Source organism: Manis javanica, chromosome 13 (genome assembly GCF_040802235.1).
Source record: "Manis javanica isolate MJ-LG chromosome 13, MJ_LKY, whole genome shotgun sequence".
In the NCBI taxonomy this organism is placed as follows: domain Eukaryota; kingdom Metazoa; phylum Chordata; class Mammalia; order Pholidota; family Manidae; genus Manis; species Manis javanica.
In genome coordinates, this window is record NC_133168.1 from 100,877,740 (window position 1) to 100,898,803 (window position 21,064).

A 21,064-nucleotide genomic window follows, 5' to 3' on the forward strand; every position below is an offset into this window, starting at 1 on the left:
GCAAGACAGGATGTGTGATCAAGCTGACCAATTTTATTTTTCTCAGGCACAATTTATATAGGTCGTGACGAAAATATATGTAAAGAGGTGATTGGTCTTCATTTGGCGCCGGCGGGAACCGAGGACCCGGAAGAGAAGCAGGAAGTTTGCCATCTTGTGGGTGGGGGCTCTTGGGAGGGAGGTTTAAGGGTGGGGCTCTCCCCTGGGGCAGCGGGTGTTCTTGAGAAGCAGGAGTTTGGCAGGGTTAGAAGGCCAGTGGAAAGAACAGAGGAGGAAACATTGCTTAGCAATCTGACTGCAGGATCTGTATTGATTTGGCTAGGAGAGCAACTCTGCCTTACTGCAGAAATGATTGCTGTTGTCTTAAGACTTAGATAACTAGTATTGCTTAAAAGGCCATAGGCTCGCTCCCAGCATCTCCCCCTTTCTTTATTAAAAATCAAGACGATTTTGGTTGAGCAGGCTAAGGGGCGGGGACAGGGGCCTGATCCTCAGTGGATATCTGGTGCGTGAAGAGGACTCAGTCTTAACAGGCTCTGCTGAAGAGAAAGAGCTTCTCTGTTAAGCACAAGGTGTCTTTTTCCTGAGAGGAGGATGCAGGACACAAACCTCTATGCAATCAGGCATGTCCCTCAGGGAACCCAGGGCAGGCGTTAGCCTTTCCTCAGCGGTGCTTTGCCTCGCATCCCCCTTCGTACTCAACCGGCACTCAGAGACTCCTGGGCGGGTCGCGCTGGTGCTCACTGTTGCTGAGAAGAGATAGAGGGGGGTGCTTCGTCGTCGTCATCGCTCCCGCGAGCTAGTTTGTGATAGTGGACTTGGATAGGTTTGCCGACAAGGGTATCTATTTGTCTCTTTATAAGGTTCATCAAATGTTTAAGAGCCCAAGGGCCAAAAGACAAGAGCAATATCAATCCTATGGGGGGGCCTAGGAGAGTAGTAAGCCTTGGGGAGGCTGAAAACCAATTTTTATACCAACTTTCATCTTGCTCTCTTTCTTTTTTCTAACCCATCTCTAACTCTTTTCATACTATCTCTAACTACTCCTGCTTTATCAGCATAGAAACAACACCCTTCTTTCAGGGCGGCGCAAAGCCCGCCTTGCTGCAGAAAGAGCAGGTCTAGCCCTCTGCGGTTTTGGAGAACTACCTCAGCAAGGGACGCGATGGAATCTGTCAGGTCAGAGATTCCTTTCTGCCATTCTTGGATATCTTGATCTATAGTGGCACTGAGCTCGTGACAGCGGGAGTTAGAAAGAAGCAGAGAAGATATGCCTGTGCCTGCACCTACAGCCCCTAGGCGGAGCAGAACAGCGATAGTAACAGCAGTAATGGGTTCTCGGCGGGAGCGTTTAGGGAGGGAAGGGTCTGAAGATTGTTCCTAGATATGGAAGAACTCATCAGGCTGGTAGTAAATGAGCCTGGGTATAACTTTTACGAGAACACAAAATCCATGCTCTTGTAAAATGGGATTGTAGGCACAGGGGGTGAGTCCGTCTAAGCAGGCCCACCAGGTGTCACTGGGGGGAACTATAAATTGGGGTCCCCATCCAATGGAGAAGATTTCTCGACAGAGGTGGGTGTACTCATGAGGGATCTTTTGAAGAGTGTTATACAAGTCCCATTACCGACTACTTGGGCTAAGGTTAGGCCTTCCCAACTAGCGCGTTTCCAATGGCGGTTGTAGGTATCATTAGAGGTGGAGAAGTTGCCAGGGATGGCGGCACCTTCAAAAAAAGGGGGGGAAGAGTGGTAACATAACCAACATTCGGCGGTAAACTCAGGAGTGGTGGAATTAAGACTAAGGAAGGTTTGATTTATAAGGGTGAGAACAAGGTCTTTAGAGCTCGCTAGGGCGGACACTGACTGTGTAGGGGAGGGTTTAAGACTACTAGTTGTGAAGCTATGGTTAGGCGAGAGGGCGGAAGGCTTCGATGGGGGAGGGTGCTTCCCACCTAGGACTGTATTTGGGCCTATAGCAGCAGAAGGGGTGGCAGGGAACTCTCTAAGGAGTTTAACAGTAAAGGTGATGCCTTCATCATAATGTTCTTTATATAAACGAAGACCCCAAGTGTATCCTTGTGCCTAACTTGAGGCTTTTTTCTCTTCTTCAGTGAGTGTGATAGAAAGAGGATTGCACCAACCTTTGGTACTATTTCTAGGGAAGCACTCGGGGAGTGCTTCAGGGTATTTTTGCCCTTTAAAAGGTTGGTGGGTATAATTGGCTTTGTCAGTAATATAATCCCAGGAGGAGGAGGGTCTCCAGTAAGTATCTCTGGTGGTCTCACACCCCCATGATGCACAATAATAGTCTGTCTTGCCTACGCATTTATGAAGGAGGCTACGGGGCCAGTGCTGCCCGGGGCAAACATAAAAGGAATATGACCTAAGAACTGACCGGCGCCCTACATCAGAGCAACCGGGGGTGGTGAGACCTGCACGAGAGATAAGAGGTGCTTCACTCTGCTCAAGAAGATGTTCTACTCCCCAAGGGGCTCTTGCACCTAGGGCCAGCTTACAGAGATCAGGTTGTAAAACGCTTGGCCACCAGACATCTGGCGAGGTTTGAGAGCGGGACGAAACAACATCTCCTCTTTCAAAAAGCACTATCCAGGTGTAGTTCCAGGGAAAGTGTCAGGATCTCGCGGGTCGCGGCGCTGGCTGATGGCTCAGAGCTGTGGTCACGATCAGGAGAATGAGAACTTTTGGCGACTGCATCTGCAATGGAAAAAGAATTTGTCTCAGGCGGAGATGGAAGCTCCAGTCTGGACTGTGGTAAGTTAGTAGTTTTAACTAGCCTTTCAGGGAGCCATCGAGGCTCGAAGTTTTGTTGGTCATAAATGCAGACAGACCCTCGGCCCCAGATAATAACGGGGTCGGGACCTTTCCATGCGAAGGTCAGTGGATCTTTCCATTTTACTAACGCTTGAAGTTCATTGGTTTTAGGGTGCCATAACCAATCAGCAGCTGAGCGTCCGTGGGAGTCGAGCGTCAGGAAGGTAATGACAAACAAGGCATGGCTAAGTTGATTGTGGGGGCTGATGGTTGTATAGAGGAGGGGATTGTTCTTGAGGCGGGAGAGCGTGTTTTTAAGAGTTTGATGAGCTTGCTCTACAATTCCTTGTCCTTGGGGATTATATGGGATGCCTGTGATATGTTTTATCTGGAAGTCAGAACAGAAGCGCTGGAATTTAGCTCCTGTGTAACCTGGCCCATTGTCGGTTTTTATGATCTTTGACTTGCCTAGCACTGTAAAACAGCGCAAGGTGTGGGTAATGACATCTTTAGAAGCCTCTCCGGTAAGAGGTGACGTGAAGATAAAACCACTAAAGGTATTTATAGTAATATGGAGGTACTTTATCTTCCTAAAGGGGGTGAAATGAGTGACATCTATTTGCCAAATTTTATAGTCCCCGAGGGTTCACTCCTAAATGAGGAACAGGAAGATGTGGAGCACAGTCATTACATTTTTTGACAATTTCTCGGGCTTGCTCTCTGGTAATTTTGAACATGAGTCGCAGAGTATTTGCTGAAAGGTGGTGGAGGGAGTGAGCATGCTGAACTTGACTTAGGGGTGTACTGCTGAAGGCTAGCGCTATTAGGGGGAGGGTATGGGCAGCTTGATCAGCAAGGGCATTGCCTGCCAAAAGAGGGCCGGGGAGTCCTGTGTGAGCTCGCAAGTGGCCAATGAAAAAGGGGTTGGAGCATCGGATTATGAGACACTGAATTTGTCTGAACAGATCAGCGGCATTGGAGGAAGGCTTAATAAAGGGAGTGGTTTCTAGGAGAGGTACTGAGTGGGCTATGTAAGAGCTATCTGTATAGAGATTGAAACACTTGGAGGACTGCGTAAAGTTCAACAAGTTGGGCGGATGAAAAGGGAGTGGGCAGGGAGACGGGTTTTATTTTGAATAACATATGCTGCCCACCCTGTTGCTGAGCTGTCTGTGAAGACGAGGGCTTCTCGCAAAGGAGAGGGGGAGGTAACTTTGGGGAAAACTAGGGGATGTAGTCTGCTAAACTGAATTAAAGGGTCAGTGGGGTAATGATTATCTATGGTCCCAGCAAAGGAGGCACAAGCGATACCCCAGTCATCGCTGGGTTTGTAGCAACCAATCTATCTGCTCTGTAGTATATGGAACAAGGATATCGGGATCTTTACCAAAATACTATCTGCTTAGTTTTCTTCCTTTTATAATAACAGAGGCAGCTAGGGAAAAGTAAGGTGTTAGAACTTTCACAGGTTTGCTGGAGAGGTAGACCCAAAGAAGAGGCTTGCCTCGTTGTTCAAGGGTCTTGGTAGACTGCCAAAAAAACTCCTACTGGAGCATGGGTGGTGGCACAAATGATAAGACATAAAGGAGAGGAGTAGTCAATCTGAAAGGTTTGTAGAGAGATAGCTTGATTTATCTGTTCTATAGCAGCAACTGCTAGGGGCGTTGGGGTGCAGGGGGAGAGGGGATGCGAGTCGCCTGCTAGTAAATTGTTTAAGGGAGTTAAGCTTTCAGGGGGGAGTTTCAGGTATGGCCTTAAAAACTGTAGGTTGCCTAGCAATTTTTGAAAGTCATGCAGCGTTTTAAAGGAAGAAATGTGGAGCTCTGTTTTGGGTGTGAAAATTCGGTGAGCTTGGAGCCCAGGTTAAGTATAGGGTTCGGAAAACTGAATTTTATTGGGAGCAATTTTCAAGTGTGAGGCTTCAAGGGTTTCTAGGAGGTGTTGGAAACAGGCAATGCCTTGAGCTTCATCAGGGGAAGCAATAAGTATGTCATCCATGTAATGAAGGAAGTAAATATGAGGCCATTGTCTCTTAACGGGGTCTAGAATTCGGGCTATGAATTTTTGGGCTAAGGTAGGCCTATTCGCCATACCTTGGGGAAGAACACGCCATTGATACCTAGGCGTTGGTTTGTTAAAATTGATCTGGGGAAGGCTAAAGGCAAAATGGATACAATCATCTGGGTGGAGGGGAATAGTCAAGAAGCAATCTTGAAGGTCTATAACAATCTTATAATAGTTTATGGGTATAGCAGCAGGGGACAGGAGGCCAGGCTGCAAGGTGCCCATAGGGACCATAACTTTATTAATGGCTCGCAGGTCTTATAGGAGCCTCCATTCGCCTGATTTTTTTGTGATGATGAAAATGGGGGTATTCCAAGGAGAATTGGAAGGCTCAATATGGCCTGCTGCCAGTTGCTCCTGCACAAGCTGCATGGCGGCATATAATTTTTCTGCATTTAGGGGCCACTGATCAACCCTGACAGGCTCGGTAGTTTTCCATGTTATTTTATCGGCATGTTGCTGGGGTACAGGCATGATTGTGGCCTCTAGGAGAAAGGGGATCCTAGTCCCTTTCTCTGAGTATTTGATACGATGGTCACAGGAGTTTTAATGCCTTGTGCATTCTTTCCTAACCCTTGGCCAGGCAAGTAGCCTTGTGTCAGCATTTGCTTGGTTACTAACTCGTTTGGGCTACACATAATAATATTCATTTGAGAGAGAATGTCTTGTCCCCACAAATTGACTGGAAGCCTAGGAATTACAAAAGGAATAACTGTGCCTGAATTCCCTTCTTGATCTGACTAATGAAGGGACTGGGAACTAACTTGAGGGTTTTGTGACTGTCCGATTCCCTGTGGGTGGTGGAGTTTGTAAGGGGCCAGGAAGGGGGCCACTGCTCTTTGGCAATAACAGTGGCATCTGCTCCTGAGTCTAGGAGGCCTTGAAAGTCTTTCCCATTTAAGGACAGAGTTAGCATGGGGCAGGCACGCGTAATTTGTTGAGTCCAATAGACATCTGTGGTGCCGATGTCACTCGTTTCACGGTGCTCCTTAAGGCACTTATTGGAGGAAGGGATAAGGGGTAGGAGAAGTTGGGCAAGGGTATATTCTGCTGGAATATATAGAGGGCCCTTAAGAGTGGAGGCTAGGATCTGAATTTCTCCTTTGAAATCTGGATCAATTACTCTAGGGTGTATTTGAAGCCTTTTTAGGGAGGCTGAAGCGTGTCCCAGAATTAAGCCAAAAGTGTTAGGGGGGAGGGGCCCTCGGATGCCCGTCTGTAGAAGCTTTGTCCCTTCTTCTGGAGTCAATATTGTACTGGTGGTGGAACAGAGGTCCAAAATTGATTTTGGGTTACTGTCGAGGGGATGAACCCAATTGCCCGGGGTTCATCTTCTGCAGGGGGGCTGGCGGCTGCCCCTGAAAGGGTTTCCCTGGTTCTTAAAAGGGAGGGGCAGACCTTGTATATCGGTTTTTGACCGGCATTCTTTGGCCCAGTGATATCCTTTATGACATCTGGGACAAGGGGTGGACGGATTAACTGGTTTGGGGTATTGCAAGGATTATTAAAAGGGGGTGGATTGGGAGGCCAAGGGACTCGGGGCTGTGGGCAGTCTTTGGCAAAATGGCCAGGCTGCTTGCAATTAAATCAAATTTTTTGTGTTGAGCCAATGCCTGCCCTCTGCAAAGCAACTCCGATAGCCAGTCCAATGGCATGACTAATTCCGGCGCCTGCGCAGAGGCGCACGAAGTCTGACACTGACTCTTTGCGATGATGCCGAAGCAGGTCTTGACAGACCAGATTAGCATTCTCAAAAGCCAGCTGTTTAATAAAAGGGTTGTTGGGCTCTTGGATTCCGAACATGCACTCAGTCGCCTCCGTAAGGCAGCTGACAAAAGAGCTGTAAGGCTCGTCTGCTTCCTGCCATATCTTAGTAAGAGCGGCAGTAGCTGCTCTTTTGGGGGGTAACTTTTTCCAAGCTCCGAGGCCAGCTTGTCTAAGAGGCCTGTGGGAAAGCGTGCTTGGACTGCTAGAGTGTTATAAGGAGCTTCACCTAAAATTCTTTTTGCTGTCCAGTCTCGGGAACTGGGTCGGGTAAGATTTTTACTTTCGATTTCTTTAGCAAATTCGGCAAGCTCTGCTTTCCAAAGAACAAAGTCTCCCCCGTTTAAGGCTGCGCGAGCAAGCTGATGGAATTCATTTGGGGTAAGCCAATCATCGGTGATAGATTCTAGCAGAGCTAGAGTAAACGGGGCGGTAGGCCCATAATTGGAAACAGCTGACTTGAGCTTCTCTAGAGCTCGGATATCTAGGGGTGAAAAGGATGTTCTTTTGTAGGGGCTGGGTCTCTCATCCCTGGAGGCCTGTCGCTAGGACACGGGCCTCTTTCGGCTCGGTCTTCAGGGCTATCGTTTAGATGGTCATCTCCATCGTCGTGCCATGAGTCTCTCTGGGCTCTGTCATCAAGAGTAGTACCCACGGGACCTTCTTCTCTCACATCAGGATCGGTGCCCTCTCCTTCAGGGTTATGGGGCCAAATCACTTAGGGGAGGGGCCCCGGGGAATAGAAGCCCCACTCTGTAGGGAGACAGGAAAAGTCAGGACAGGGTTGGGCGATTTTTTTGTTTTGTGAAAAAGTGATTTCGAGGGAGGGGGAGTACTTTTAGAGGAAGAATTTGGGGTGTGGGTTAAATGGGTTAGTTTGGAGAGCTCTTGATCTAGGTCGCGGATGGCTTGTAGGAGTTGGATTTGTTTCTATTTTTGACCATCTGCCTGAGGACTGAGAGGTCATTTTCAGCATGTAAACGCTCACGGGAGAGAGAGGAGAAGGCGGGAAACACTTGGTCAAGAACAGGGGGGTGATAAGGTGGCGGGGGGATGAAGGGGGGTAAAGTCACTGCTTGTGGGTGAAGCGCAGAGGCGAGGGCGATGGTAGTGGCCTTAGGTGGCCAGCCAGGATTGTTATAACGCACTCCCTATTCTTCTAAAGTGGCTTCATCAGCGGGATCAAGGGGCTCAGCAGGACTTGAGTCGATGAGGCTAGGGTAAACACTTGGGGGAGGGATAGCAGGGAGAGGACGGGAGTCAGCGGAGTATTAGGGGAGGAAACTTTTTCCGTCAGTGACGGGGAAAGAGACTCGACAGTCGGTAAGGGTGGGAGTCTGTCCGATATTTCAGAGGGGTTTGCAGCGGAATCTGAAGGATGTTCTTTGAGAGAAGGGGAGGCTGGCCGAGAAGCCTCGGAGGGGGAACGAGAGCGGGATCTCATGGTTTTTTCTCCCTCAATGACAACTTTTTGTAAATCGGGCCACTCGCGATGAACGCGCAAGATATCATTAATAAGGTTCCAATAGCTAAATGCTGACACAGGTACTTTTTCTGGACTAAAAACTCTGTAATAGTCTTGAAGGCAATCGCCTACTCGTCGCCATTTCTTTTCACTAATGGTCCCTTCTTGAGGGAACCAGGGACACACATCTTCAATAAAGACTAAAAAACGTTTCAAATCTTTTTTCTTAACCCTTGTTCCTCATGTCCTGAGGGACTCTTTGAGTTCGGCTATAAACAAATCTTCTTGCGAGGATGCTTGCCCCATGACTTACCTTCTCAAATGCGTCGCCGATTGAGTATATACGAGTCTGTCTCACACCGGGTTCAGAACGTGGCGACTCTGGCGAGGGTCTCGTTGCTGCAGACACCTCCTCTCATGGGTGGGGATGGGCCCACCCTCCTGGGGGCGACGTTCTCGCCTCTCCGGTCTGTTGGGCCCCACGTTGGGCGCCAGTTGTCCCGACCCGCAGGACTATCAACGGGGGTCGATGACCTGGAGGCGAGAATGAAGGGGCAAGAGATACAAAGAACCGACAGCAAGACAGGATGTCTGATTAAGCTGACCAATTTTATTTTTCTCAGGCTCAATTTATATAGGTTGTGACGAAAATACATGTAAAGAGGTGATTGGTCTTCATTTGGCGCCGGCGGGAACCGAGGACCCGGAAGAGAAGCAGGAAGTTTGCCATCTTGTGGGTGGGGGCTCTTGGGAGGGAGGTTTAAGGGTGGGGCTTTCCCCTGGGGCAGCGGGTGTTCTTGAGAAGCAGGAGTTTGGCAGGGTTAGAAGGCCAGTGGAAAGAACAGAGGAGGAAACATTGCTTAGCAATCTGACTGCAGGATCTGTATTGATTTGGCTAGGAGAGCAACTCTGCCTTACTGCAGAAATGATTGCTGTTGTCGTAAGACTTACATAACTAGTATTGCTTAAAAGTCCATAGGCTCCCTCCCAGCACAGGCCTTTGCACCTGCTATAACCTCTGCCTGGAACACAGTAACTTATTCTTTTTCACATCCTTCCTGTGCCAGCTGATTGCAGACCCGTGCTCCCCTCACCAAATCTGAGTTTCCCCATCTGAACTGACAGGACAAGTGGGCATGTCCTCCAGGTCTGATTCTAAAGCTCCTGAGCAGGATCACTGGAGACCAGGCCTGGGAAGCCCCAGGCGGCAGGGATGATCTCATTCCATTTATCATCGAATCCATTTAATGGGTTCCTCTGCACTTTCTGTCCCACTCTGCCCCTTTCCTTGGGAGCTTGGGTAAACTGAGGCTGGAGGCAGTGGACGAGGGTAATGTCCAGGAAATACGACGGCCTGGCTGCTCGTTGGCTTTGGGGCTGGGAGTCAGACCGCCCTGGGCCTTCGTTCCAGTCCCCTTCTGGTTTGTGCTGTGCGTCTTTGGGCAACGCGATTGACCTCTCTGAACCCCAGCTTCCTCCCGAATACACTGCGGCTAGTAATAGGTCCTGCTCCAAAGTTGTCTTTGGATCAGTGAGGGTCTTACACAGAGATCTCTAAATTGCAGAACGATGTCATAATTATTTGACGCCTATTTCTTAAAAAAAAAGAAAGTTCACGTTCCGAGTCCTCTCAAAGACTTAGATGCATCCCGCGCTGCTCAAGCAACTGCTCGACCCCGCCGCGAGGGACGAGCCAATCAGAAGGCTCAGTGGGCGCATGCCTTCGCCTCTTCGGGGCACCCGTTGCCCCCTGGGAGTTGTGGTTTCAGAGTCCTTCTGGCGCGCGGCCCTTCACAGCCGCCGTAGCCGGGGAACCCCACTCCGGGCGGGCCCGGCGAGAGGCGCAGGCGTTGATTGTAGAGCGCGGCGCCGGGCGCAGGCGCGCCGGGCGCGTGCGGGCGGCATGTCGGCTCTCCGCTGGGGCCACGGCGCTGCGGGGCTCGGGCGGGCGCTGTGGCCGGCGGGCCGCCACGGGCCCCCGGGCCAGGAAGGTAACGCGCCGCCGGGCCGACCCGCGGCCGTGACCTTTGGCTTTCGGGTCCCGGGATCCGGCTTCCCCGATGTTTGCCCTTTGCTCCGCGGGGTTCTAGGGGACCCACTGACCAACCCCGCGTCACTTGCTCTTGGTCCACCTCCTGGCGGGTGTCGTCAGGGCACTTTGACCTTTGACTCTTGGTTTCTTTTGGAGCCCCTTGGCCCTTTTATTTGCATAGTAGTGCTCTTGACCTTTGAACTTTATTCCTTTCGTTCTAGGAACCCTTCGTTCTCGATCCCACGCCCCAGTCTTGGCAGCATGTGGGGCCCCCTGCACCTTTGACCTCTTGACTTCTTTCCAATATGAAACCCGTGACCAAAACTGCTTCCCTGGTGGAGGGCTCCTCACCCCTGGATCCTGCGGTTTATGTGCGCAGGGAGACCTCTGCCCCCAGCCCGCCCCCTTCAATCTCCCTGTCTCCCACAGGGGCCCTGGGTGGCCACTGGGGCCGCAGAAGGAGCTCCTCCGCCAGCCCTTGTGAGCAGGAGCAAGACCGTCGGAAGGACTGGGGCCATGCAGAGCTGCTGGAGGGTGAGCCCGGCCCCAGGCCTGGGGCTTGAAGCCCCTTTCTCGGTGTTCCCACGGGGGCCGCTCTGCTGTTGGTCACCTCCCTGGGTGCTCAGTGACCCTGGGAAGTGAGGATGTCAGTGTAGAAGTGAGGTCTGTAACGTGGCGCCCAGCCCGTGGGGTCTCCAGGGCCTGCTGTGATGGTGGTGTGACTCGTGCTGTGTGCAGTGAGCTCCCGCAGCCCCTCCCTCCTAAAGCCTGCTGGGTGCCCCCACCTTCCAAAGGAGACAGTGGAGGCTCAAAATTGTGACTAGAGAGACTGGCCCAAGGCCACATGCAACTGCTCAGATGGAGCCAGGATGGGAATCCCGCACTCACCCCTGTGTGCCCGGGTTGGGTGCCTGATGGGACCTGGCCAAGGTCCCAACTTGGGAAGGAAAGCCCAGTCCTGGTGGCCTTGGGGGCACAGAGCAGGTGTCTTTCCCACCGCCTCCCTGTCGCTCCCTCCTGGACTGTGCCCAGTGGCCCCCCGACTTCCCCTCCTGCCCCACATCCAGCAGCTGAGGGTCAGGCAGGGGAGCCGCTAGAAAGAAAAACCAAGGAAATGAAGAACATACAGGAGTGGACATAGTACTGCCAGCCTCAGCGGCCTGCTTTGATTCCTTAGCCAGCTGGTTATTTTACAGCAAAGCTCACCTATCATATCCAACTTCAGGGAAGTTCTAGAGCTCTAAGACACATTGTGTCACTCTCTGACCAAAAGGATAATGAACTCCAGCGCCCCAACCCCCACCCCCAATTCTCAGGTCAGCTGGTGGTCAGTGACAGGCAAAGACAGACCCTCTGCACGGGCAGAGCCTGCATTTGCAAAGTCACCTTATGCCTGAAATTGTTCTTAACCCAAACTCAGCTAGAGGGGCTCCCACAGTCGCTCGTAGACATGCAGAGATGCAAAAAATTTCAGTTGCCCGCCACGCATCCCAGCTCAGGTCAGGTCAGGGTCCCTTGTCACTGAGCACGCTGAACAAGTGTCCTTCCCTGGCATGTTTAGGGCCACATTTTTGTGCTGCTTGTTGGAGGTTTTGCTGTTTAATGTGGCCCCTACGCATAACACTGAGGTGCTGGCAAGTGTTCTAAGCTCAAGAAGGTTATGACTTGCTTTTTGGAGGAAATGTGTGTTAGATGCAGTTTGTTCAGGAGTGAGCGCAGCTGGCTGTGAGCTCAGGGTTTGTGAACCTACAGCGCATGTAAAATGAGGTGTCTTGACCAGAAATGCACATGAAACAACATGATGGGTTGATGTCGAGACTGGAGGGAGCCTGTGTGCCCCAGCCCAGAGTTGTGGGGCATTGCAGAACAGAACTCCATGAGCTGCGCATAAAGGGCAGAGTGTGCGGGCTGCATATTGCCGGGGTAGTGCCTTCCAGCTAGCGGAACAGTGCATGCAAAGGCCCTGAGGCCCACATGGCTGGAGTGAGTGGGGAGGGCAGAGGGCACTGGCACACTGAGGCTGTGCTGGCTGGCAGGAAGTGGAGGAAGAGCAGTGTAGATGACCCTGGGCTCTTAGCTGAGCCCCTAGAAGGACAGAGCTGCCAAGCACAGGGCAATGCAGGGGAGCACGTTTTGGGGGACACAGGCACTGGGATGTTGAGTTCTGAGCTGCCGTGGGCACGGAGATGCTGAGGGGGTAGGAGGGTCACCCACTACTCCAGGGGCACAGGGAGTGTGGACAAGGGGTCTGGAGAGCACTGGGCTGGCCTGATGTCTGTCCCTTGCCCCCACAGTTCTCAAGGCACGTGTGCGCCAGCTGCAGGCCGAGTGTGTTTCAGAGGTAACCGTCAAGAGGGTGGGCTTGGCTCGATGCTCAGAGGCTGGTGGCTTTCAGCCCTCCAGAAAGGTCCTGGAGGTGGCCCCAGGCTCTGCCCCAAGACTCAGCAGGCCTTGGGTGGACAGACTTCAGAAGGACAAGCAGATCATGCAGAGGCGCCAACAGAGGCTGGAGGCAAAGCTGCCGAAGCTGCAGGCGCGCTACCTGAAGGCTTTCAAGCGGCCACTGCGCCTGGAGCCGCAGCTGCTGGATGAGCACCTGGCAACCTGCCTGCAGAGCCAGGAGCTGGGGCCACCTGGGAGCCCCTGGGAGGATCTGCTGGCCCGGCTGCTTCAGGAGGTCCCTGGGCGGCTGGGCCGCCAGGCGGAGGAGGCCCGCCTCAGGGCCATCTCAGCGCAGCTCAGGAGCCAACAGCAGAGGATCCTGGCCTTCCTCGAGTGCTGCCTGCTCACAGGCCACCTGCCTCTGGCCCACCACGTGCTGGTCACTTACCATAGCCGGCCCCAGCAGCAGCTGCAGCTCACGCTGGCCATGTACAACACCGTCATGCTTGGCTGGGCTCGTAAGGTGAGTGGCATCCCCAAGGGAGTGAGGTGGGCACCGAGCCTAGAGTCGGCAGGACTTGCCTGGGGGTCTCCCTGCCCCCACTGGGCATCACTTAGATTCAAACTCTTGTCTTCGCTACAAAGTTCGAGTTCTTTGCTTGGTACTGTTTTACTACTCAGGCCTGCTGTAGATAAGTCACACACTGCCTTCAACCAAAAAGGGGGGAGGAAATTCTGGCAGCTTTTTAGCATATTTTCTTCAGGGTCTTTGCAACGGGGTTTCTGAGCCTGTCTAGTCAGGGGCATTTTGTGGCATCAGGGACACCCGCAGACCCCTTCTCAGCACAGTGCTGCAAGGCTTTTGGTTTACTGTGTCCTTTTTTCTTGTTTCCTGAGGTGGGAGGTTAGGTCATTGTTTTGAACATCTTTTATCGTAGGCTTTCACAGCTATGAATTTCCCTCTGGGTGCAGCATTGGCTGCATCCTGTCTCTCTTGTTTTCTTGTCTCCAAGTATTCTCTGGTTTCCCCTGCAATTTCTTCCTTTCACAAAGTGTTTAGGAGAGTTCCATGTACTTGCCCTTGCAAGAGAAAGATATCCCAATGCCCTCCATCCCTGTGGGTCTGCAGCCCTAATTGGAGGAGCAGCAGAAGGTGCGAATGCATAGGCGAGTGCCCTCTCCTGCAGCAGATGAGCCCCCTTGTGCCCTGGGTTCCTGATGTGACAGCATGTGTCAAATGAGGGCTGCAGGTATGGGGTGGGGGGTCATCGGGAAGCTTTATCCTGGAGAGGGCCTGTGGCCACTCCTAAACCACCAGGCATCCATGGAGTCTCCAGGGGAGTCAACCAATCCTCGGAGGTGAACACAAAGGCAAACGCCAGCATGAATCGCAGTGCCCAGAGGAAAATGGAGGCAAGACACCTGCATTGAGAAAGGAGGCTGTCTCAGCCCTGGGAAACTGGGGAGAGAGCTCCCCAAACCCAGAGCGCAGATGAGGAGAGTGTAAAGGCTGATGTGAGGAGGCTGGTGGACCTTCCTACCCTGCGCTGGCTGTAGAGGGGTCTTGAGGGGCAAGCTGGGTACCCCCAGACTCTCACCCCAGCTTGGTCTCCCCAGGGCTCCTTCAAAGAGCTAGTTTACGTGTTCTTCATGGTGAAAGACGCTGGTCTTGCCCCGGACCTGCTGTCCTACGCAGCTGCTCTACAGTGCATGGGACGGCTGGACCACAAAGCCAGCACCATCCGAAGGTGAGTAGGTGTTGGGCTGTCCTGCCAGGAACATAGCTGTGTGCCAGGAGCCTGGGAGGGTGAGGCGATCTGGCCCACAGTAGGGGCTGGACCTCCTGGTAGACCCCACTGGCTGCCTGGTGCTGAGACCTGCGGGCTTCCTGGGCTTCCCTATCCCCAGGCTGGGTCCATGAACACTGCGTGCCCACCACCTGCCCACCCTGTGCCTGGCAGGTGTCTGGAGCAGATGGCCCAGGACGGGCTGCAGCTGCAGGACCTCTTCACGAGCTTGCCGCTTTGCAAGGAGGAGCAGGCCATGCTCCTGAGGGCTGTGTGCAAGGCCAGGCCCAAGTTCAGGCCTCTGCCGCCTGGGCTGCAGACCCAGGCCAACACCTCACCACTGCTCAGGGAGATCTACGAGGTGAGCGGGCCCTGGCCCTGTGGGGCCCAGGCTGGCGGCACCTTGCCCCCTTCCCCAGGGCAGAGGAGAGCAGGCAGGCAGGGTGGTTCCCACTTACCACTGTGGTGAATCCTGCTTCTCTGGGTGCCTTTGTGTGGACCTGTGTTCTTGACTATCAGTGTTTCGGTTTTTGCTATTTTTGATTTATGTATTTTTGGGTGGGCCAAAGGTTCACACAGTTCCAAACTTAAAAAGGAAACAGTGGTGTCCAGGGACTTGAACAGCCCTGTGCTGGTCTGGCCTAACCTCAGTTTTGACCCAGTTTCTCCCCTAATGTGGACGATGAGGGACTCTGGGAGACTTGGAGAGGCATCTGCCAGGAAGGGTGGGCGGGGGGATCCTGGGAGACGCCTGGGGGGCAGCTGCGCTCCTCAGCCTCCGGAGTGCATGAGGTTGGCCGGGAGGGATGCTGGGGCTAGGGCTGGGCGCTGAGGTCTTACGCCTGCCTGTCCCCACGTGCAGGACCACCCCGTGCCCTTCCCAAAGCTGCCCCTGCCCCTGAAGAAGCTGGAGAGCCTCTTCAGCGAGCAGCTGCGCCTGGAGACGGACACCACCATCACCGTGCAGTCCGTGGAGAAGGCCCCGAAGCTGACCAGGGCAGTCCTGCATGCGGTGAGGGCTCCTCCCTACCCCGCCCCACCCCACCACCTCCTTGCCCCCCTCCCATGATGGAGGGCAGGCCCGTTCTCTTCCACTGGGCTCCACTTGGCTCGCGAGGGCCCCTCCTTGGCCTGGCCTCCAGTTGCCTGTGTAGGGGTTGCACTACCAGGCTGGGTACCTCGAGTGATGCTGGGGCCAGAGGTCACCGTGGTGACACCTGTGTTGGCCCCCCACCCTCCCCTACAGCGGAGGGCCCTGTGGAGGCTGCGCGCGCAGTGGCAGGAGACGCTGTGCCAGGCGCTGCAGGAGGCCAGGGCCAACGAGGCCCACGCCGCCTATGAGTGCCGCCCCTCAGTCTACCCATTCCTGTGCCTTCTCACTGACAAGGAGTGGGCGCAGCTGATGCTGCAGGTGGGTGCGGGCAGCCCGGGGCCCGCTGGTTGCTGCAGGCAGGAGGGGTACACTGGAGGGGGCAGGGCCTGGGGGGCAATGGGGTGGAGGTGGAGGGGCTTGGGGGGTGGCGGTGGCGCCCAGATGGTTCTTGCAGGCAGGAAGGGTGTAAAGTGGAGTGGGCGGGGCGTGGCCTTGGTCTGGTCTTATGGTGCTGCCCCCCTAGGCCCTACAGGTACTGCCCCCACACGGATTGCCGCTTCTGTACATGGCCCAGCAGCTGGGCCTCCGTGCCTTCAACCAGTACACGGTACAGAGGAAGCTGCAGGGCAACCAGATGCGTGGGCTGGAGCGGCGTTACTCTGAGTACCTGCACCTGTTGGCGTGCGACACCGAGGTGGGGGCCTTGGGGGCCCAGGGTGCAGGTCACATCCCCAGCCTCAGTCTCCTCATCCGTGACAGCCCCTGTGGGGTGCAGAGCTCTGTGCCCTGACCTGTGCCCCCGCCCTCAGGTGGCAGCACCCTGCCTGCCACGGCAGCACTGGGAGTCTCTTGGCTCGCCTGAGGGGCCCCCAGAGCAGCCCTGGCCCCTGCCCGTGGTGGTGCAGCTGGGCAAGCAGCTGGCAGAGATGATGGTGCAGGCCTTGGAGATGCCCAGCTGCCTGGCGTCCCCCCGGGGCTCCCAGGTCCCCATCCGGGTGCTCTACCACGTGTACTCTTTCCGCAGCTTCCGCCAGGTGGGTCCCGCAGGCCCTGCTCAGCCGGGACGTGGCTCCCCTCCTGGTGCGGCATTAGGGGCCTGGGGCCTGGGGCCTGCCCCGGGCTGGGGCTCCGGGTGGTGGGAGAGCCCCTGGGGCCTGGCTGGGGCCCTGACCCCAGGTGCCTTTGTGCAAGTGGCCCCTTGAGCCTCTCCACTTGCCTCGCTGCCAGATCGGGATCGTGAAGCCACACCCGGCCTACGTGCAGCTGCTGGAAAAGGCCGCGGAGAACAGGCTTACCTTCCAGGTGGCAGATGTGCCCATGCTCTGCCCCCCGCTGCCCTGGACATCCCCGCACTCGGGCGCCTTCCTGCTGAGCCCCACCAAGCTGATGCGTGCGGTGGACGGCACCGTGCAGCACCAGCGCCTGCTGGAGAGCTGCCCGCCCGCTGAGCTTCACGGCGCCCTGGATGCCCTCACCCAGCTGGGCAACTGTGCCTGGCGCGTCAACGGGAAGGTGCTGGACCTCGTCCTGAAGCTCTTCACCGCCAAGGGCTGCCCCCGCCTGGGCGTGCCGGCTCCTGCCTCTGAGGCGCCCCGGCCTCCTGAGACCCGCCTGCCCCTCGGTGCCCCGCCTGCCTCCAAGGCCCGGCTGCGGCGTGAGCTGATCCGCTGCCTGAAGGTGTCTCGAGAGATGCACAGCCTGCGGGTGGAGGCGCTGTACCGCCTCTCGCTGGCCCAGCACCTGAGGCACCGCGTCTTCTGGCTGCCGCACAACATGGACTTCCGCGGCCGTGCCTATCCCTGCCCACCCCACTTTAACCACCTGGGCAGCGACCTGGCACGTGCACTGCTGGAGTTCGCCCAGGGCCGGCCACTGGGCCCTCACGGCCTCAACTGGCTCAAGATCCACTTGATCAACCTCACCGGGTTCAAGAAGCGGGAGCCTCTGCAGGCACGGCTGGCCTTCGCGGATGAGAGGATGGACGACATCCTGGACGCGGCCGACCGGCCCATGACGGTAGGGGCAGGGCTGGCTGCCGGCCCTCCGCCTGCGCCTGTCTGTCCTCCGCCGTCCACAGCTGCCTCTGGCCGCCTCAGCAGCAACTGTAGCCACCCTCCAGGCCTCCCTGGCCTCTGCCCCCCGGCAGCGGGGCTGCCCGTGGACCCTGCCCATCCCGCCATGGCTGTCCCGCTCGCTCGGGCAGCTCGCACCCCTCGTGCGTGTCCCTGGGCTCTGTCCCACCTCCCTGTGTCCCCCCGTCCCCTGGGCAGCCTAGCCCACGCCCGCCCAGGAAGTACTGCCCGGGCCAGCCTGAGCCACCTCTGCCCCTCCAGGTCTGGGGGTGCCTCCCTCAGCACAGCCTCGCCCCTGTAGGGTCGGAAGTGGTGGATGGAGGCGGACGAGCCTTGGCAAGCCCTGGCCTGCTGCATGGAGATCACGCGGGCTGTGCGTGCCCCCGACCCCACCGCCCATGTCTCCCACTTCCCCGTCCACCAGGTGAGTTGCTGGGGACACTCGTGAGTCTCGGGGCAAGGCTCATGGGACGGATGGTGTGGCTGCCCAGCACCTGCAGATCCCATTCCAGCTGCCTGGCGTCCCCGACGAGCTGGACGCAGGTGTGAGCTGGGGGCGAGGAGGGCATGGAGTCTGCTGCCTGCCCTCCACCTCACTCTCCCCTGGTGGCTGCAGGATGGCTCCTGTAACGGCCTGCAGCACTACACCGCCCTGGGCCGGGACGCCATCGGGGCTGCCTCTGTCAACTTGTTGCCCTCAGACATGCCACAGGATGTGTACAGCGGGGTGGCTGCACAGGTGGGCATCACAGCACCCCCACCTGTTCTCATCCCCAAACACCACCTGGAGTCTGTCCAGCAGATACCTAGGCGTGGCCAACCCTGTGGCTTCTGTCACTGCAACTGGGCAGTCAGGGCAGGCTTCCTGGGGGAGGTGTCAAAAGGGAATGGTGAGGCCCTCGAGAAGATGGGGCCCATGAGCAGAGCTCCTGGGTGAGGCTGGGTGGGCTGGAGGCCAGAGGCCAGTGTACCCTGCCTGCTGACCTCCACAGGTGGAGGTGTTCCGCAGGCAGGATGCCAGGCGGGGCCTGCAGGTGGCCCAGGTGCTTGAGGGCTTCATCAGCCGCAAGGTGGTCAAGCAGACGGTGATGACCGTGGTGTACGGGGTTACCCGCTATGGGGGCCGCCTGCAGATCGAGAAGCGGCTGCGGGAGCTCAGAGGCTTCCCCCAGGTACGAGGTCTTGGCGACGCCTGGCTTTGCTGCCGTGTTCAAAATAATCCAGCTGCTGCTTCCCCTGAATAGTTGGCCTTTGAGCAGCGGGCAGGTGGGGGCAGGGGCTTGTCCTCTCAGAGGGACCCACAGGAGCCAGCCAGCCTCCTCAAGTCCCATGCCTCGATGGGGTGGGCTTCCAGATCTCAGGGGGGCCCTGTCTCCCCTCCCCTCCCCAGGAGTTCGTGTGGGAAGCCTCTCACTACCTGGTGCGCCAGGTGTTCCACAGCCTCCAGGAGATGTTCTCGGGCACCCGGGCCATCCAGGTGCGTCCCCCTTGTCCCTGCCTTGGCTTGGGTCCCCCAGAGGCTCACCTGGCTGCCCAGCACGGGCCTCGCCCTGAGCCTGGTGCGGCTCCCACAGCGCTGGCTGACTGAGAGCGCCCGGCTCATTGCCCACTCTGGCTCAGCTGTGGAGTGGATCACACCCCTGGGCATCCCCATCATCCAGCCCTATCACCGAGACTGCAGGTACAAGGTATGTGCACCCCACCCTGCCGCACTGTGCCCCGCCGTGCCCCCATTCCTGTGCTGGGCCGGAGTGACACCCCTGCTCATGCCCCCTTCAGGTCGTGGGCGGCAGCATGCAGAGCCTCACCTACAGCAGCAACAGTGACAGCTGCCAGTGAGTGCTGGGGGCTGGGGGCTGGGTGGGGTACCTGGGGTCGGACGGGGAGAGGCAACCGAGTCCCCCATTTGGCCGCCCCCCAGGAAGCCCAACGCGCTGAAGCAGAAGAATGGCTTCCCCCCCAACTTCATCCACTCTTTGGATTCATCACACATGATGCTCACAGCCCTGCACTGCTACAGGTGGGCCCTGCACCTGCAGACCCTAGGCCTTGCCCCCCATGTCACTGGATGCCACCCCTGGTGCTAGGGATGCAGTGGGGACTCGCCGAGTGGGGCAGACTTGTGTGGTCCTGCAGTATTGTGAGGACGGGGTTGGGCAGGGGGGCAGGGGGGAGGCCCACACCTGGCAAGGCCCTGCCACTGGGTGTGGGGCCTGGTGCCCAGAAGATGTGAGGCTGTGCAGAGGCCCCAAAGCAGCCAAGTGTGATTGGGAATGGGGTGCTCTGAGCAGACAGCTGCCCCTCAGGGGTCCCAGTGGCCACATAGGTCCTGCTCCTGAGGTCTGCCCACCTCGTGTTGAGTGCTGGCAGCTTGCTGTGTGGCCTGTTCTGACAGATGTGTGCGCCTGTGGGGGCTTGTGTCCTCAGCGCCTAGGCAGTCCAGCAGGAGTGATGGGGCAGGTGTGTGGATGGTCTCAACAGAGTAACCACTCATGATGGGGAGGCACATGGCTGGACTGAGCCAGGTCTCAGGGGCTAGTTCTATGTCCCCTGGCTCCTGCGATGGTGTGAGGTCCCCCGGGACAGAGCCCCATGTGGAGGGAGGTCGGCATCAGCTGCCCCCTACAGGTCGCTTAGAATGACTCGGGGCATGGTAGGGGCATGAGGCCAAGCTTTTCACCCGCACTCTAAGGGGCTGCGCCAAAGGACAGTTGCCAGAGTGGGCAGGGGTCAGGAGCAGGGAGAGTGAGCGCCCCAGCTGGGCGGTGGAGCCTGGAAGTGCAGACCAGCAAGAGTGGTGAGGGCGCGAGTGACTGCCTGGCAGCCTGTCTCACAGGAGACCCTCACCCCTGCTTCAGGAAGGGCCTGACCTTTGTCTCCGTCCACGATTGCTTCTGGACCCATGCAGCTGACGTGGCTGTCATGAACCAGGTGTGGCCGCCCCGCCCCTCAAGGACACCCCTGATCCCACGGCCCTCACCACGTGGCACCTTGCACCCCCCCAGCCTTAGTTGGGCCATCAGCCCTAGCACCCACTGCTGTAGTGGCAGGGTGGTGGGGACCCCACCTTACCTCGGAGGCCCCACTCCACCCCTCGGCTGGTTCCCAGTCCCTGGTGGCCCCTCCCCAGGTGTGCCGTGAGCAGTTCGTGCGCCTCCACAACCAGCCCATCCTGCAGGACCTGTCCAGGTTCCTGGCGAGGCGCTTCTCCGAGCACAGGTGACGTTCCCTCACTGCCCGGGTAGCCTGGACCACCACCTGTCCGGCGCAGGCCTTATACCCGACTCTGCCCTGGCACAGGTCCCGGAATCAGTCAAAGAACATCTGGGTCACCAAGTTGGTGGACACGCTGCAGTCGGTGCCCAAGACTGGTAGGGCTGCGGTGGGGGAGGGGCGTCCGTTACGCAGATGGGGCGGGGCGTCTCAAGGGCCCCGCCCCACGGCCTGCCTCTGCTCCGCAGGGGATTTCGACCTCGAGCAGGTGAAGCAATCGACCTACTTCTTCAGCTGAAGCCCGTGCTGCCCTGTGCCAGTGTAAATAAAGTTGCGTTGCCACCCGCGGGAGCCGCCGTCTTCTGGGAAGTGGTGCCCCACGAGTCCCAAGTCGCCTGACCACAACAGCCGGGCACCA

General features: G+C 56.7%; 1 protein-coding gene and 1 long non-coding RNA gene across 5 annotated transcripts; one reads left to right on the forward strand and one right to left on the reverse strand.

Moving 5' to 3' along the window:
* Positions 1 to 13: 13 nt before the first annotated feature.
* On the reverse strand, positions 14 to 8,922 carry LOC140845745 (uncharacterized). 2 transcript variants are annotated; one of them, XR_012124613.1, is made up of 3 exons: positions 8,381 to 8,922; positions 2,519 to 2,717; positions 14 to 749 (listed from the first exon to the last, which is right to left on the reverse strand). It is a non-coding gene; the product is annotated as an uncharacterized lncRNA (long non-coding RNA). The 2 variants fall into 2 exon arrangements; XR_012124612.1 differs by having other exon boundaries at positions 14 to 2,717.
* On the forward strand, positions 6,671 to 20,994 carry POLRMT (RNA polymerase mitochondrial). 3 transcript variants are annotated; one of them, XM_037018033.2, is made up of 21 exons: positions 6,671 to 6,872; positions 10,529 to 10,633; positions 12,394 to 13,004; positions 14,099 to 14,229; positions 14,443 to 14,629; positions 15,131 to 15,280; positions 15,515 to 15,679; positions 15,885 to 16,055; positions 16,171 to 16,395; positions 16,589 to 17,377; positions 17,735 to 17,857; positions 18,050 to 18,172; positions 18,426 to 18,605; positions 18,824 to 18,910; positions 19,008 to 19,121; positions 19,213 to 19,268; positions 19,355 to 19,453; positions 20,292 to 20,364; positions 20,564 to 20,652; positions 20,734 to 20,804; positions 20,895 to 20,994. In XM_037018033.2, the coding sequence occupies exons 3-21, from the start codon at positions 12,585 to 12,587 to the stop codon at positions 20,942 to 20,944; spliced, it is 3,303 nt and encodes a 1,100-aa protein (XP_036873928.2). In that variant the 5' UTR covers positions 6,671 to 6,872; positions 10,529 to 10,633; positions 12,394 to 12,584; the 3' UTR covers positions 20,945 to 20,994. The 3 variants fall into 3 exon arrangements, with proteins under 3 accessions (XP_036873928.2, XP_036873927.2, XP_036873925.2); XM_037018032.2 differs by lacking the exon at positions 6,671 to 6,872 and adding an exon at positions 6,953 to 6,983; XM_037018030.2 differs by lacking the exon at positions 6,671 to 6,872 and adding an exon at positions 9,568 to 10,058.
* The last annotated feature ends 70 nt before the right edge of the window (positions 20,995 to 21,064 follow it).

Coding starts and splice junctions, on each gene's coding strand:
- POLRMT (XM_037018030.2), top strand. CDS start 9,710: ATGCATCCCGCGCTGCTCAAGCAACTGCTCGACCCCGCCGCGAGGGAC. Junction 10,634..12,393: donor CCATGCAGAGCTGCTGGAGG/GTGAGCCCGGCC, acceptor TTGCCCCCACAG/TTCTCAAGGCACGTGTGCGC. Junction 19,454..20,291: donor ACAGCCCTGCACTGCTACAG/GTGGGCCCTGCA, acceptor CCCCTGCTTCAG/GAAGGGCCTGACCTTTGTCT.